Below are 13588 nucleotides of genomic sequence, written 5' to 3' on the forward strand. Positions count from 1 at the left end.
ACAAGAGCGAAACTCCATCTCAAAAAAAAAAAAAACAAACAAAAAAAACAACTCTAGATACAAGTAGGTGGTTATTGGTACTCGTTTAGCAGTTTGTAGATGTCAAGCTCAACCACTCTATGATTCTTTTGACTGTTTTTATACTGTCAACATAGAAGCAACAATAGCTCCTGACTTTCCTTATACATTCCCAGAAAGAGAAAATGATGTAGTAAGGAAAACCACAGATAGACTTCTCTGTACATCTCTCGACTAGAACACAACTGGAAGACCAAGAAGTTTAATATTTAACTTGTGCAGCCTCAGCTGTGGAGACAGACAAGAAAAGAGTATTTGGTGCTGCATGCTGCTCAGCCCCTTTATAATGCTATTTCTCGTGATAAAGGCCACTGTAAAATCTAGTTACTTCACTCTGGGCCTTCATATATATATGTATACATGTGATATATCTGTATATATGCAATATATATACGAATATTTGTGATATATACACACATTATATATATATATATATATATATATATATATATATATATATATAATATATTCTTTCTGCCTGGATTTATCTTAATCTTATCTCTGATCTTTGCTAACTCTCTTGTTATCCTTCAACTATCAGCTTAAATTTTACCTTTTCAGAAAATTATTTCCTGGTCACCCTGCCTTACTTTGTCTTCTCAACCACTCTATACCACTTTAACCAAGTCATTTCTTTAAATAAAACTTTTTTGTGTGTGGAGATGAGGGGTCTTGCTATGTTGCCCAGGTTGGGCTCAAACTCCTGGCCGCAAGCAATTCTCGCATATTGTCCTCCCAAAGTGTTGGGATTACAGATGTGAGCCACCGTACTTGGCTCGTTTTTTCATATATCTTATTCAATCATATAACTTGTATTTAAGGTTTTGTTTGTACCTTTTTGTTGTGCTCCATCAACGCAAAGTTTATAAATAAACTACTTGAGGCCAAGAACCATCTTGTTTAATTTAGCATATTGTACTAGTCCCCAGCACAAGTCAGCCATATAGTCGAAGTGCAATAAATCTCTATTGAATAAATACATAAACAGAATAATTTATACAGCAAACAGGAATCTGTAAGATTTTTTAGTATAAAATTGGTGGGCTAATAGAAGAGATATGAAACCCTTTAGATATGGGAAAATAATGTAATATAGTTAAAGGTTCCAAACCCTGAGTAGCTGAACCAAAGAATACTTGGGCAAATGAAGAGATAAGAGGGATGTTTAAGATCCCTCGTTAGAAAGCAGACAACAAGAGCAGCAACAAAAAACCAATGGTGGCTGTTCAAAAGAAGGCTATCCTTCAGCATGGCTCCTTCTAAATCTGTTAGCCTTTCACATGATTCACGTTAGCCCTCTTCTTTGTCACATCTTTGAGGAAACTGACTGTATCTTCTGCCAACATGTGTTTTTCCCCCTAGCCTCTAACCAGTGCTGAAATTTGTTTACTTTTCTTTTCCTTTTTACTCTGTTTATTTTGAGAAACTCGTTTTATAGCCCCATATGTTTGTGTGTGTGGTCACACAGCAGATCCCCAGACACAAAGAGAGCCTCCTCCCAACTTCACCCTTCCACACACCGCTTTCACGTTGTTAATTGCTTCTTATCCTGTAGAACTAATTTATGCCTTACCTCTCTAGGACAGTCTGAGTCATGTGCACCTGTTTGTGCCTCTTTAGGCCCTGCACTTCGCCTAGGATGGCACTCACTACACTGAAGTGTAATTATTTTTATTCACCTGCTTCTTTCAATTCAGTGAATGCTTGGCGAGCACAGGACAATGTCTATTCTGTTCACTCTTGCATCCTTAACTCCTAGCCATGCATCTGCAGCATATTAGGCACTCAGTACGCACTCTGCGTGAATGCATAAAATAGCAAGTAGTAATTTATACAACTATAGCAGGGTCCAAGGATGCCAATTTCAATTCGCTTTTGCTAGTACAGGATATTTGTTTTTATTATACCTTCCATCAATTCATATACACAAAGTATCTTTACTTAATAAGTGAGATTGTATTTGTTTTTTATTTTCTCATTTGATGTTTGTTTTTACTATTGAGGCACTGACCTCTCTGTATCCTTGCCCTTCATCTAGTCCTTTATCTAGTAAGGAGTTGTTAAAGCTGTCCTTGCCCTTTATCTTGTCCTTTATCCAATAAGAAGTTGTTTATTGTACTATTTTTCCTTTTTCAAAAAATACTAGTATTTGGTTATTTTGTTAGAGTGTAGCAATGATTCTTGAAACAAGTTTTTGCTTCCATTGTTTATCTGCATTTTCTTTCTTTCACTAATTTCAACTTATCTACATTACCTCCACTTTACTTAATATTATTATTGTTTTCTTGAGATGGAGTCTTGCTCTGTCACCCAGGCTGGAGTGCAGTGGCACAATTTCAGCTCACTGCAACCTTCAACTCCCAGGTTCAAGGGATTCTCCTGCCTTAGCCTCCCTAGTAGCTGAGACTACAGGCATGCACCACCATGCCCAGCTAATTTTTGTGTTTTTAGTAGAGACGGAGTTTCACCACGGCCAGGCATGTTGGCCAGGCTGGTCTTGAACTTCTGACCTCAAGTGATCCACCCATCTCAATCTCCCAAAGTGGTGGGCTTACAGATGTGAGCCACCACGCCTGGCCTACATTACCTCTACTTTAAATTAGCTAATTGTTATTGGCCACATGTGGCTTTGTTTTCCTGTGTGGATGGGTAGGTCTCTTTTAAATATTTGCAGTCACTTAATATGTATAACAAATATTTATCAAGTGCATCTATTATGCCCCATCCCTACATCAGGTATCAAGGAAATAATGAACAGGATAGAGACAATTCTAACACTTAAGTATCTAACAATCCAGGAGAGAAATAAAACACACATAATTATAAAAAGCAGGTGTACTCTGGTTGTGTTTAGAACATGGCTGTGCTTAGAGATCAGCGAGAATGTTTTCCCAGGAAATAGTGTTCATGAGTGGGTCACATAAGACTTGAGTTGGAGAAGGACATAATAGGATTTTCAAGCACAGGAAATATTTGACTGCATAAGAAGTTCATTTAAAATACTTCTATTTAATAATAATACTGCTTAAAGTTATTTCCTCTCAGGACAGCTTATACTAGGTGTCTTTATATTTTATATTAAATTTACAAAGACTCCTTTTCCCTTCATGTCTTTAATAAAATGAAATTAACCAATTGAAATATGTATGCAGGGGTTTGTGGAGAAATGAGGTTCCAGATGGCAGGTAAAAGGTCACATGGTATGGGGAATTAGGAAAGCCTCTTCCACCCATAGCGGTCTGGGCTTCACCACACTGTCATCTTGGACTGGAGACTGAGGACCTGCTGACCCCTTCCCAATTTACCTATCCCAGGACTTTGTAGGTGAATCTTTTGGTAAATATTTGATAAACTCTCCATTCTTTCCATTTAGAGCCCAGCATGAAAATACAAGAGAGTTGCTGAGTGCTCTCTCCCCATCCCCCGAGCTGTTCTCGCTGCAGGATCAGGTGTCATGAAGTAAACTCATTTCACACCTGGAAGCCTTTTCTCTAGTTCTGGCTGCCTCCTTGAGAGCATCGGGGACGAGTCGCTCTGCCCCATACCTTGCCAGGGTAAGCTCCTCCTTTCTCATATTCTGTTTTTCCTGCAAAGGCTAGGTCCTCTATGGCCTGGCTAGGGTGCCTGTGTGAGTGAGCTTGGGTAAGCTTTGGAAAGGGTGGTTCTCTGTGCCTCTCACAGCGGAGAGGAAAGCGGACACAGCTCAAGGAGTTAAATGGGGACGTACGGGAACTGCTTGCCTGGTGATTTCTGGGCTTGAGTGCAAGAAGTGCACAGGGGTTACAGTTCCTGTAAGGCATCATTCCAGCAGTGAGGGAAGTATTAGGGCATTAGAGAAAATGACCAGCACCATGTGTGGCAGGAACAACAGCCCATAGTCCTACTCCAGAAATGAAACGTCCTCGATATCCCCACAATTTTAAATGATAAGGGGCAGATTTGTTTTGATTCTGGAGAAACTTTTTGGTGGGTTGTGGGGAGGTAAGATTTCTAAACAATCCTAACACTTCTGGACAGGTGAGACACGCACATTGTTTCTGTGTAAGAGGTGCCATCAAAGCCAGGCCACCCCTGCCTGGGTTATTGAAGAAATGTCCCCCTTTCCCTGCAGGACCCCCTTGAAAGACTTCTCAGGAAGCTTTCTAAACTGTGATGGATTTCATCTCAGCATGCACAGGGACTTCCTGAGCATTTCCAGCACCTGCCCCAACCTGTTAAGTAATGCCACCAAGTGTTGGGAATTCCAGCTCCCAATCAAAATTATAATTCCTTTGCCCTAATAAGACTGCCAGTTTACTTCTTTGGGGTGTTATGTGATGCCTGTCCTCTTTATTACCCATCTTCCCTAGAAAACTTTCTGGCTTTGGCCAAATGGTCTTTCCCACTCTTTTGTAGTTTGAAGGACTTCCAGTCTTGTTAAAACCCCTTTTCTCTACTCCCCCCACCCCACCCCTTGCAGTACTGAAAATTCACAATGAGATTTTTCTCGGGTCATTGCCCCTAGAGCCCACCTGAAGCCCATCCCATCCTCTGAGGATTACCTGGTGGCTCACCACAACTCAAGGGCTGCGAGGTCAGATATCCTGATGGGCAACCCCACCTCCCTCTCCCAGGTGTCTTGTGTGTTTGTCAGAGAAAGCACCTTCACCCCCAACCCTCAGGAAACATTGTTTCAAATCCAGGCTTCACTGCTAAACAAGAATGAATATCACTTTGTTACATTAATTAATTTCTCCGAAGAAAAATTTTTTGGCTGAAAATTCCAAAAACCAGATGAATATTTCTTATTTTGCACAATCAGAATAATCTTGCTTTTTCCAAAATATTGTGAGAACTAGAAAAATAAAATTCCTAGCCTCTCTGTATGTGTGGCCCATGAACTCATGGGTGTGGGAGGTGGGAGCTGGGAGTGTGGACTCCCACATAAAATTTAAAAGTAAGTTTGAAAATACATAACCTAAAAGCCACAGGGTGTATGGGGGATTGTAGGCAGGTGGGGACAAATGTGGGCTCTGGAGTCATTCTAAGTGCCAGCTCCTTCTCTTACTAACCTTTACAAGCTATGGAAAGTTAATTACCTACATTATTCCTGTGTTTCCTCCATGATGCAAAGGCAGTAGATGCCTGCCTGACAGGCCTGTTGTGAGGATTAAATAAAAGGGGAAAAATACGTATTAGGGCTTAGTACAATGTCTCACTCTTTAAGTGCCCACAAGACATCTATTAATTTTGATAAAATATAGAAACTTAAGAGAAGGAAATTATTTTTAGTTTTTATTCCCATATGATGTGATTATGGACAATCGTACTGCTTTTATACTTTATATTTGTGCATGTTTTTGAAATAAACAGTTACATTTAAAGACAATAAAACTATAAACTTCACAAATTTAGGAGTAATCACGAGTAGCGATTTTTCCCACCCTATTAGGGGAAACAGTTACATCTGTACACATTGTAAAATAGAGAATTGTCTCATTCCCAATCATAGCGCTCTGTTACAATGATAAGAGTACAATTTTCCAAAAACGATTGTATCACAAGAATCTTTAATGTTTACTTTAAAGTTGACTCACGGTGGGGTTGTATATGTTTAGTAAATTGTGCCAAGTGCTCACATTGAGACCAGTCCAGTTCAAATCAGTTTACTCCACGAGAATGTCTTCTGTGCCCAGCAAGGTCATGAAGGGCCTTGACTTTTCCCTTGATTAGGCCAGCTTTGCTGGTGAGTTCTTCCAAACTCTGCAGGAGCAGTCTACCCGAACACACATCATCAGTCCCATATAAAAGAATAAGATGGAAACTTTCACAATGTACTTCATCAGCTTAGCATGTCTCAGGTACAAAAATCCAAGAAAGGTAGCACAAAAGCGAAAGCACCAACCAAACTTACATATAAACAAACATGCATACATCCTAAATACTACACAATAGTACCCAAATGAATACAACATTGCATTAAAGGTATAAAAGCACTGTACTGAAAACTTAAAAGTTACACGTGAATACTGCACTGTAAATCCTGAACACTCTAATGACCCACCCCCACCCTTCCACAGCCCTGGTGAGGGTCAGAAAGCATTCATCTGCCTCCAGACCTTGCTAGTCCTCGGAGACACTGTTGTGGGGGCAGTGGTCAGCGGGATTAGCCTCCCGCAGAGCTCTGGCCTCCTCCAGAGCTTCTCTGTATCGGGAGGGCCAGGCCTGGGGGTCTTTCTTAAAGACCCTGGCCAGGAACTCCATGATTTGCATCTTGGTGATTTCACGGCTGGCCCGGGAGCCCCAGAAGAACTCGTATTCTGGCGGCTCCACGTATGGGACGCGCTGGTACTTCAGGTAATTCTGTTGGACGAACTCCTCGGTGATGAGCTTTCGCACATCCCCGAAGGTGGAGTGCTTCTTCCAGGGCCGCAGCCCCAGGATGCGCAGCACGTTCCAGACGGCGCTCTCTCTGGCGCCGCGGCCCTTCACGTAGATGAGGCTCAGGATCATGAGCAGGAGGCCAGTCATGGGCATGCGGTTGCTCAGCGCCACCCTGTCCAGCTCCTCCGGATCCAGCGCTTTGACCAGCGCAAACTCCATGGTGTGGAAGCTGGTCAGCCTCAGGTGCAGCCCGAACACCCGGGCGAGGATGAGGCTGGTGCGCCGCAGGATGCTCCTGCACCACTTCTTGTAGCTGCCGATGACATCTTTCACCATGTCTGGAAACCAGATGATCATCTTCTTCTGGTCCTTGACCAGCACGTACCACATGAGCTCGTGCGCCTTCTGCACCAGCTGCGCCGGGGCGGGCGGCGCCGGGCCGGGCTGGGCCGCGCTCGGGGCCTGGTGGGCGCGGCCCTCCTCTGCGGCCTCCAGCAAGGCCTTCGGGTCCTCCTCGTCGCTCGGGGCCTGGGGCGGCGGCACGGCCTGCGGGGCAGCCGTCGGGCCTAGGGGAGGGCTCTGCGGCTCCGCCAGGGTCGCGGACGGAGGAACCCCCCCGGGAACCCCAGGGCTGCTCTGCACCTCGGAGCTGGCGGCCTCGGCTGCAAAGTTAGGGTCGCTCAGATCCTTACTTTGCTCTGACATGTCTGCGACGTCTGGCAAGGGCAGGGCCTCTGCGTCCAGGAGCTCTTCGAGCCTGCGCTCCCTCAGCGGACTCCTGGAGAGGAAGTGCGCGTTGCTGCGCGCGGCGCCTTCCGCAGCGGCAGGCAGGGCGGGGCGGCGGCGGGACGCGGCACTGCGCCTGCGCGACCGCGGCCGGGGCGGGCGGCTGCGGTGGGCGTGGCCGCGAGGGGCCCGACGGGGAGGGTCCGCGGTGAGGCGTCACCTGCCTGGACAGCGACCCCCGGGCTTCCTGTTCCGGCTGAGGAAGTTCAGGGTAGGAGAGGAGGGAGATGGATTCCTGTGGAGAAGGGGCAAGTGTAGGGGAAAGATGATAACTCAAGTTTTGGGGATGCTCGCCTGGGTATATCCAGAACTAAGTTAAATATGAGGGTCCCAGAGGAAGGTCTGGGCGGCCGTGCAAACTGGAGCTTTATGTGAACGAGTGAGAGGAACAGTCGGGCTGTCTGAGAAAATGTGTAAACTGTAAAGTGCGTGTCTGAGGCTGGAATCCTGAGAAATTCCAATAAAAAATTGATTGACTCCCTCCCTGCCAAATCAGGGGGGTTATAAGAAAAGGAGAAATGGGGTTATAAGTAAAGGAGAAATGCAGTGTGTCGTTAATGTGATTTCCTATCCGTGTGAACTATGAACTTGTTAAGTAGGCAGCGGACTTGGACCATCATTAATGCTGTAATGGGCATAGATTTGGGTTTTACACTTCCGTCGAGTCACTTTGATTCCATTTTATTTTATTTTTCGATGCTTAGTCCATAACAGAAGGATTGCCATATCTATTAGCACACACTTGTGTGATAATGCCTCTTTCCCTCTGCGCAGCACCCTCATTCTCTGATTCACCTTCTCCCAGGACCTTCTCTGTAGCCACTGAGTCCTCCATGTTGGGAGCCACACCCAAATCCTTCCTGCCTGAGATTTCCAAAAACATATAGGTCCCATGCGTAATATCTGGCAGTGTCTCAGATGACCAAAAGGTAGCAGGGGCAGTATATGGGTAGCCCTGTTTTCCAAGTATGGAAAACAGATTCCCAGTGGGCAAAGACAAAGCTGTCACTCCTAGAGGCTGTGCATGAAAAAAGGGGTCATTGCTGGAGCCTCGGCAACCAGGGACCTCCGTGCTGCTTCTGCATCCTTGGTCTTGGTTGATGTGGTCCTTCAGCTCTTCCCGGGTTTCCTCTCATCAGCAGCTTCTTGAATATGTTGTCTCGAGTCTAGTTATTGCCACTTGAAGCCCAAAGCATATTTAAACATTGTCTTAGGCCGGGTGCGGTGGCTCATGCCTGTAATCCCAGCACTTTGGGAGGCTGAGGCAGGCAGATCACCTGAGGTCAGGAGGGCAAGACCAGCCTGGCCAATATGGCAAAACCCCATCTCTGCTAAAAATACAAAAATTAGCTGGGTGTGGTGACAGGTACCTGTAATCCCAGCTACTTGCAAGGCTGAGGCAGGAGAATTGCTTGAACCCAGCAGGTGAAGGTTGTAGTCAGCTGAGATTGTGCCACTGCACTCTAGTCTGGGCAAGAGTGAGACTGTCTCAAAAATAAATAAATAAATAAAATATTTAGTTTATTTTATATATTTTTTCATAATAAAAGTGGTTGAACCTACTATTTAAATCTCAACTTGGCTTTGGCCATGGGCTATGATTTTTAAATTGTGATGTCGTTAAAACTGCATCTTACATTTCGCCCTCCAAGATGTAATGGATTCATAAAATTAAAGTGCAAGCTTGGGGCATGACAACAATAAAAAGTGGCTCTGCTGCAGTGAGTATCAGAGCTCTGGCCAGAGAGCTGCTTGGACTTCAGTTGCTGCCTGGGCAGGACTGGATAATTGAGCTTCTACCTGGTCTTAATTCTAGTGAAGTTGCCAGCATCAAGCAGACTGTGCACGAGGCCTCTCCAGCGGCACATAACAATACTTCTGACAGGAGGGTTGTCTAATGCTATGGATTAAGACCACCCTGAGAGATTATACTTGGAAGGCTTAAAGCCTTGGATCTGATACACAAGTCTGAAACCAAACACAGGCTAGATCTTGGAGCCCAACTGTACACCTGCTAAAATGATATCATCTTCCTAGGGAAATGTCTGATGAAAGGTTCAACCACCCCCCCCCCCACAAAAAAAAATCAATGGGAGTAGGAGTGTGGCTAGGTGGGTTAGTGGGATGTACATACATACTTTCCCCACTTACAGGCTATCCCAAAATAAAGCTTGAGATTGCCTGTAAGTGGGGAAAGCATGCATGCACATGTGTAAGGAGATAGATGGGTCAGTAGCCTGATGGCTACCTAATAAGGTATATGCCCATGAACCAGAGATTCTAACCTTCAGGGCGTTAACATAAAGGACCAAAGACACTGTGAGAGATAAAAGGAAGCTAATACTTGAGAGGCATCCACAACTACCTTGACCCAAGGCTCAAGCCCTGGTGTGGACCTCCAATGCTGTCTTGAGGGTCGCGGGGAAAATAAGGCTTGCTGGGTGGCTTGCTGCGTGTCTCCAGGAGGGCCCCATTTGAGATGGGCAGTAAGTCCTCTCAGGGCCAGCAGCTTAGCAGAAAAGTGTGTAGACTACAAAAATATATCTCAACTACTCATTAAATCAAAATTCTGTAAATAGAAGTTCTGTGAATAGATATATATGGAGAAGTTATCATTTAAAATATTCTGGAGCAGACAGTTTTGCTGGTGGGTTACGTCGAACTCTGTAATGTGGAACAGATTACACAGCTGTGGAATAGGCTGTTCTTGGCAGACCCAGAAACAGGAGAGGCCAGTCCCAGCCTTGGTTTCCATAGTGAACAGAGGAAAGGGGGGTCACCCCAGAGCCTCTAGTGAGCAGTGCGCATGCTCACAGTGCTGGGGCCCAGAGGCCCTGGATGAAATGTGAGTCCTTCTGGCTCTTCCCTGTCCACATAGGCAGCAACCTCCACCTTGGAGCCCCTGAATGGGCCCCAAATGCCTTTCAGGCCAAGGATCTTAAACACAGAATTCACTTTAATGTGTTCAGCAAATATTGAGCAATATCTGTCATGTGCCTGAAATATTTGCATTTCAGAGAAGTAGCTCAGTCTGAGGGAAAAACCCATGACAGCTGGGCCACTTTTTTGTTAGAAAACATTAAGAAGTGAGGACAGGCAGTGCTGCTTTCACAAGTTGGGTGGGTGTAGGGAGGGACTGAACCCTGACCCCTCATGTTCGGTCTTCCTAGGGGGCCACTGCTCATGCTTATCCATCCTGGGCCAATCACATGACTGAAATGGGAGACCTTCCTGTCCTGCCCAGTCCCACAAAGCAGCTCTCTCAGATAGTGAGAGTTTAGGGCATCTTCTGAAAGGTCACCTGCATGCAGAATAAGATTAGAGTTTGGGGCAGGTGGACAAACAGAGGCAGAGAGACTCATTAGGGGTCCCTTCCCAGGAATCCATGTGAGAAAGGGTGATGGCTTCCATTTCATCTTCATTCACCAACTGTTTACTAACATTGCATTTCAGACCATGTGCCTGGGGATACAATGAGAAGAGGCATGGTCTCTGTAATCTGTAGTGAGGAGAAGTGGTGGAAGAAAAAAAGCCTTAAATGAGAAAACAAATGCCTGATCAAATAATAATATATCATGATGTATATTGTGAAGAAACAGCAATATTATCACAGAGAATGGGGAAAAGGGAGCTGAGTTTCCATACGAATGCCAGGGAAGATATATATAGTAATGAAAGGTGAGGGGAGACTGGGAATAACAGGCACATCCAGGATTCTGTCTCGGCAGCCAACTGAGCCAGACAGTGCAGCTAGGAGATGCAGGTGCCATTTCCTAAAACCATGTGGAGAAAAGGACTAGAAGTTTCTAAGAAGACTGAGCAGTCATACCCAGCAGATATCTGGATTAACACAACTCACCAAAAATGCCTGGGCTAGAAAGAGAAGTTTGGAAGGTAAAGGTAAATCACACCACCCTGAGAGTGTCTACAGCAGGGCTCTTCAATGGGACCGCTCGTGGTATGAGGGCACCGTAATGTCTCACTGTGTGAGAGTGTGGCACACACCACAAAGGCTGTCTACTGCCATATGCACACATAAATGCCTTCCAGACATGGGAAACCCAACAGGAAAGTGGAGAAAAGAGAAAAGATACCATCCCCACGCTCCACCAAAAGCCCTTTTATGGGCAGCACAGTCCCCAGTTGAGAACCATGGAAAATAACAGGCAGAGAGGAGTGAGGAAAGACAGGCGTAGCACCAGGCCCAGGCAATTTAAGCCTCTTTCCAGACTATCCTATGACCATCCCAATTGGAGCTATTTCTGGGACATATTAAAGTAGCTTGCCTCATCTTAAGCACTCTTCTCTAAGATAAACTCTATTCAAGCAAATGTTGGGTTCCAGTTTGTGCTGTATTTGTAATTTAATTTGCCAAATTAAATCACTAGATTTAATTTGGTATTATTGCATTGAAAGTTCTTATCTGTATGCTTACCAGAGATATTGGTCTATAGTTTTCTCTTTCTGCAATGTCTGTATCTAGTTTTGATATTATAACCTCATAAAACTACAGATCCCTCCTTATTTTCAGCTTTATAGAATAAATTGTGTATGTTTCTGCTTCAAATGTTTGGTAAAAATTTTCAGTGAAACCGTCAGTGCCTGAAGTTTTAATTTTTCAAATGGTTTGTAATTATTTGTTTTAGTTGTAATCCTATTCAGATTATCTTTTCGTAATGGGTGGATTTTGGTACTTCATGGTCTTAGGGAGTTGACTCATGTATTAGTCCATTCTTGAATTACTATAAAGAGCTACCTGAGACTGGGGAATTTATAAAGAAAAGTGGTTTAATTGGATCATAGTTCTGCAAACTGCACAGAAACCATGACTGAGGAGGCCTCAGGGAACTTACAATCATGGTAGAAGGCAAAGGGGAAGAAAACACATCTCACATAACCAGAGTAGGAGGAAGACAGCTAAGAAGAAGGTGCCACACACTTTTAAACAGCCAGATCTCATGAGAACTTACTATCCTGAGAATAGCAAGGGGGAAGTCAGTCTCCATGATCCAGTCACTTCCCACCAGGCCCGTATCCCAACATGGAGGATTACAGTTCGACAGGAGATTTGGGCTGGAACACAAATCCAAACCATATCTGGCCATTTAATCTAATTTGTCAAATTTATATGTGTAGTGCTGTTTGTAGTATTTCATGTTACCCTTTTAATGACTGATTTATCTACCAAGCAGTCTTGGGTTCCTCACATGTATTGGAAACACACACCACACACATAAACACACCCCCCCCACACCCATGCCATGGCTATTCTTCCAGATAGCCCTGAGTCCTCAGGGTATACCATAGACTTCAGGGATAGCTGAGAATTCTCTTCACCTTTTCAGATCTTTTGAAATATGTTTTTCCAGCCATCCTCTAAAAGTTGAAGTTTCTGGTGTTCACCTCTTCTGCCCCTGTCACCTTGTGTTCTGAGCAACACCATTTCCCAGAGCTTCAATTTTACATCTACACAGAAATGAGGGCCAAATTCATTTCTCCCACCTAAAATGTCTCTTTTATGGTCTATAACTGGATATCCAACTGCCTAAAGGTCATCTTAACATTATGCCTTTGCGTTTTATTTTATTTTATATTTTATGTTTTGAGACAGTGTCTCACTCTTGTTGCCCAGGCTTGAATGCAGTGGTAAAATCTCAGATAACTGCAGCCTCCACCCTCCAGGCTCAGGTGATTCTCCCACCTCAGCCTCCTGAGTAGCAGGACTACAGTGTGTGCCACCACACTTGGCTAAATTTTCATATTTTTAGCGATGGGTTTTTGCCATGTTTCCCAGGCTAGTCTTGAACTCCTGGACCCAAGCAATCCACCTCCCTCACACTCCTAAAGTGCTTTGATTACAGGCCTAAGCCACCACACCCAGCCTGAGTTTTAAATTCAACATTTTACTCTACTTTATCAGTGTCCACCTGAAACCTTCTGCTGTCAGAGTGTTTCCTACCTCACAGTACATGGCATAGCTGTCCATCCAGGGTCCTGAGGAAGAAATGAGGATGCCATTGATTCTTCTGTATCCCTCATATCTAGGTAATCACATAATTCTCACCTCCTATTAGCCACTCACTGCCATCCTCAACTATATTCCACAACTCTTTCACACCTGGATCACCACCAGGGGCACCTTCTGTGCCTTCTCACTAGTTTATGTGTTCACTTGCAGTTTATTTTGCATACTAAAACCAGTACATTTTCTGAAATTAAAATATTCCTCCCATAGTTGTTTCCTAAGGCTCCCATAAAAAAAAATCACTGCAAATTGGGAGGCATAAAATAACAGAAGTTTATTCTCTTGTAGAATTGGGAGCCTGAAGTTTGAAATCAAGGTGTTGGTTTGGCCATGCTC

General features: G+C 44.4%; 1 protein-coding gene across 1 annotated transcript; it reads right to left on the reverse strand.

The window, feature by feature from the left end:
• Positions 1 to 5390: 5390 nt before the first annotated feature.
• NDN (necdin, MAGE family member) lies at positions 5391 to 7285 on the reverse strand. The gene has a single exon (XM_032259961.1). It carries the CDS (start codon positions 7144 to 7146, stop codon positions 6181 to 6183), a length of 966 nt encoding a protein of 321 aa, XP_032115852.1. The 5' UTR covers positions 7147 to 7285; the 3' UTR covers positions 5391 to 6180.
• Between the last annotated feature and the right edge of the window lie 6303 nt (positions 7286 to 13588).

Source organism: Sapajus apella, unplaced genomic scaffold (assembly GCF_009761245.1).
Source record: "Sapajus apella isolate SASKATOON/1434 unplaced genomic scaffold, GSC_monkey_1.0 scaffold113, whole genome shotgun sequence".
Taxonomy (NCBI): Eukaryota; Metazoa; Chordata; class Mammalia; order Primates; family Cebidae; genus Sapajus; species Sapajus apella.

Excerpts from the sequence above, each read along its gene's own strand:
- NDN (XM_032259961.1), bottom strand. The coding sequence starts at position 7,146 with ATGTCAGAGCAAAGTAAGGATCTGAGCGACCCTAACTTTGCAGCCGAG.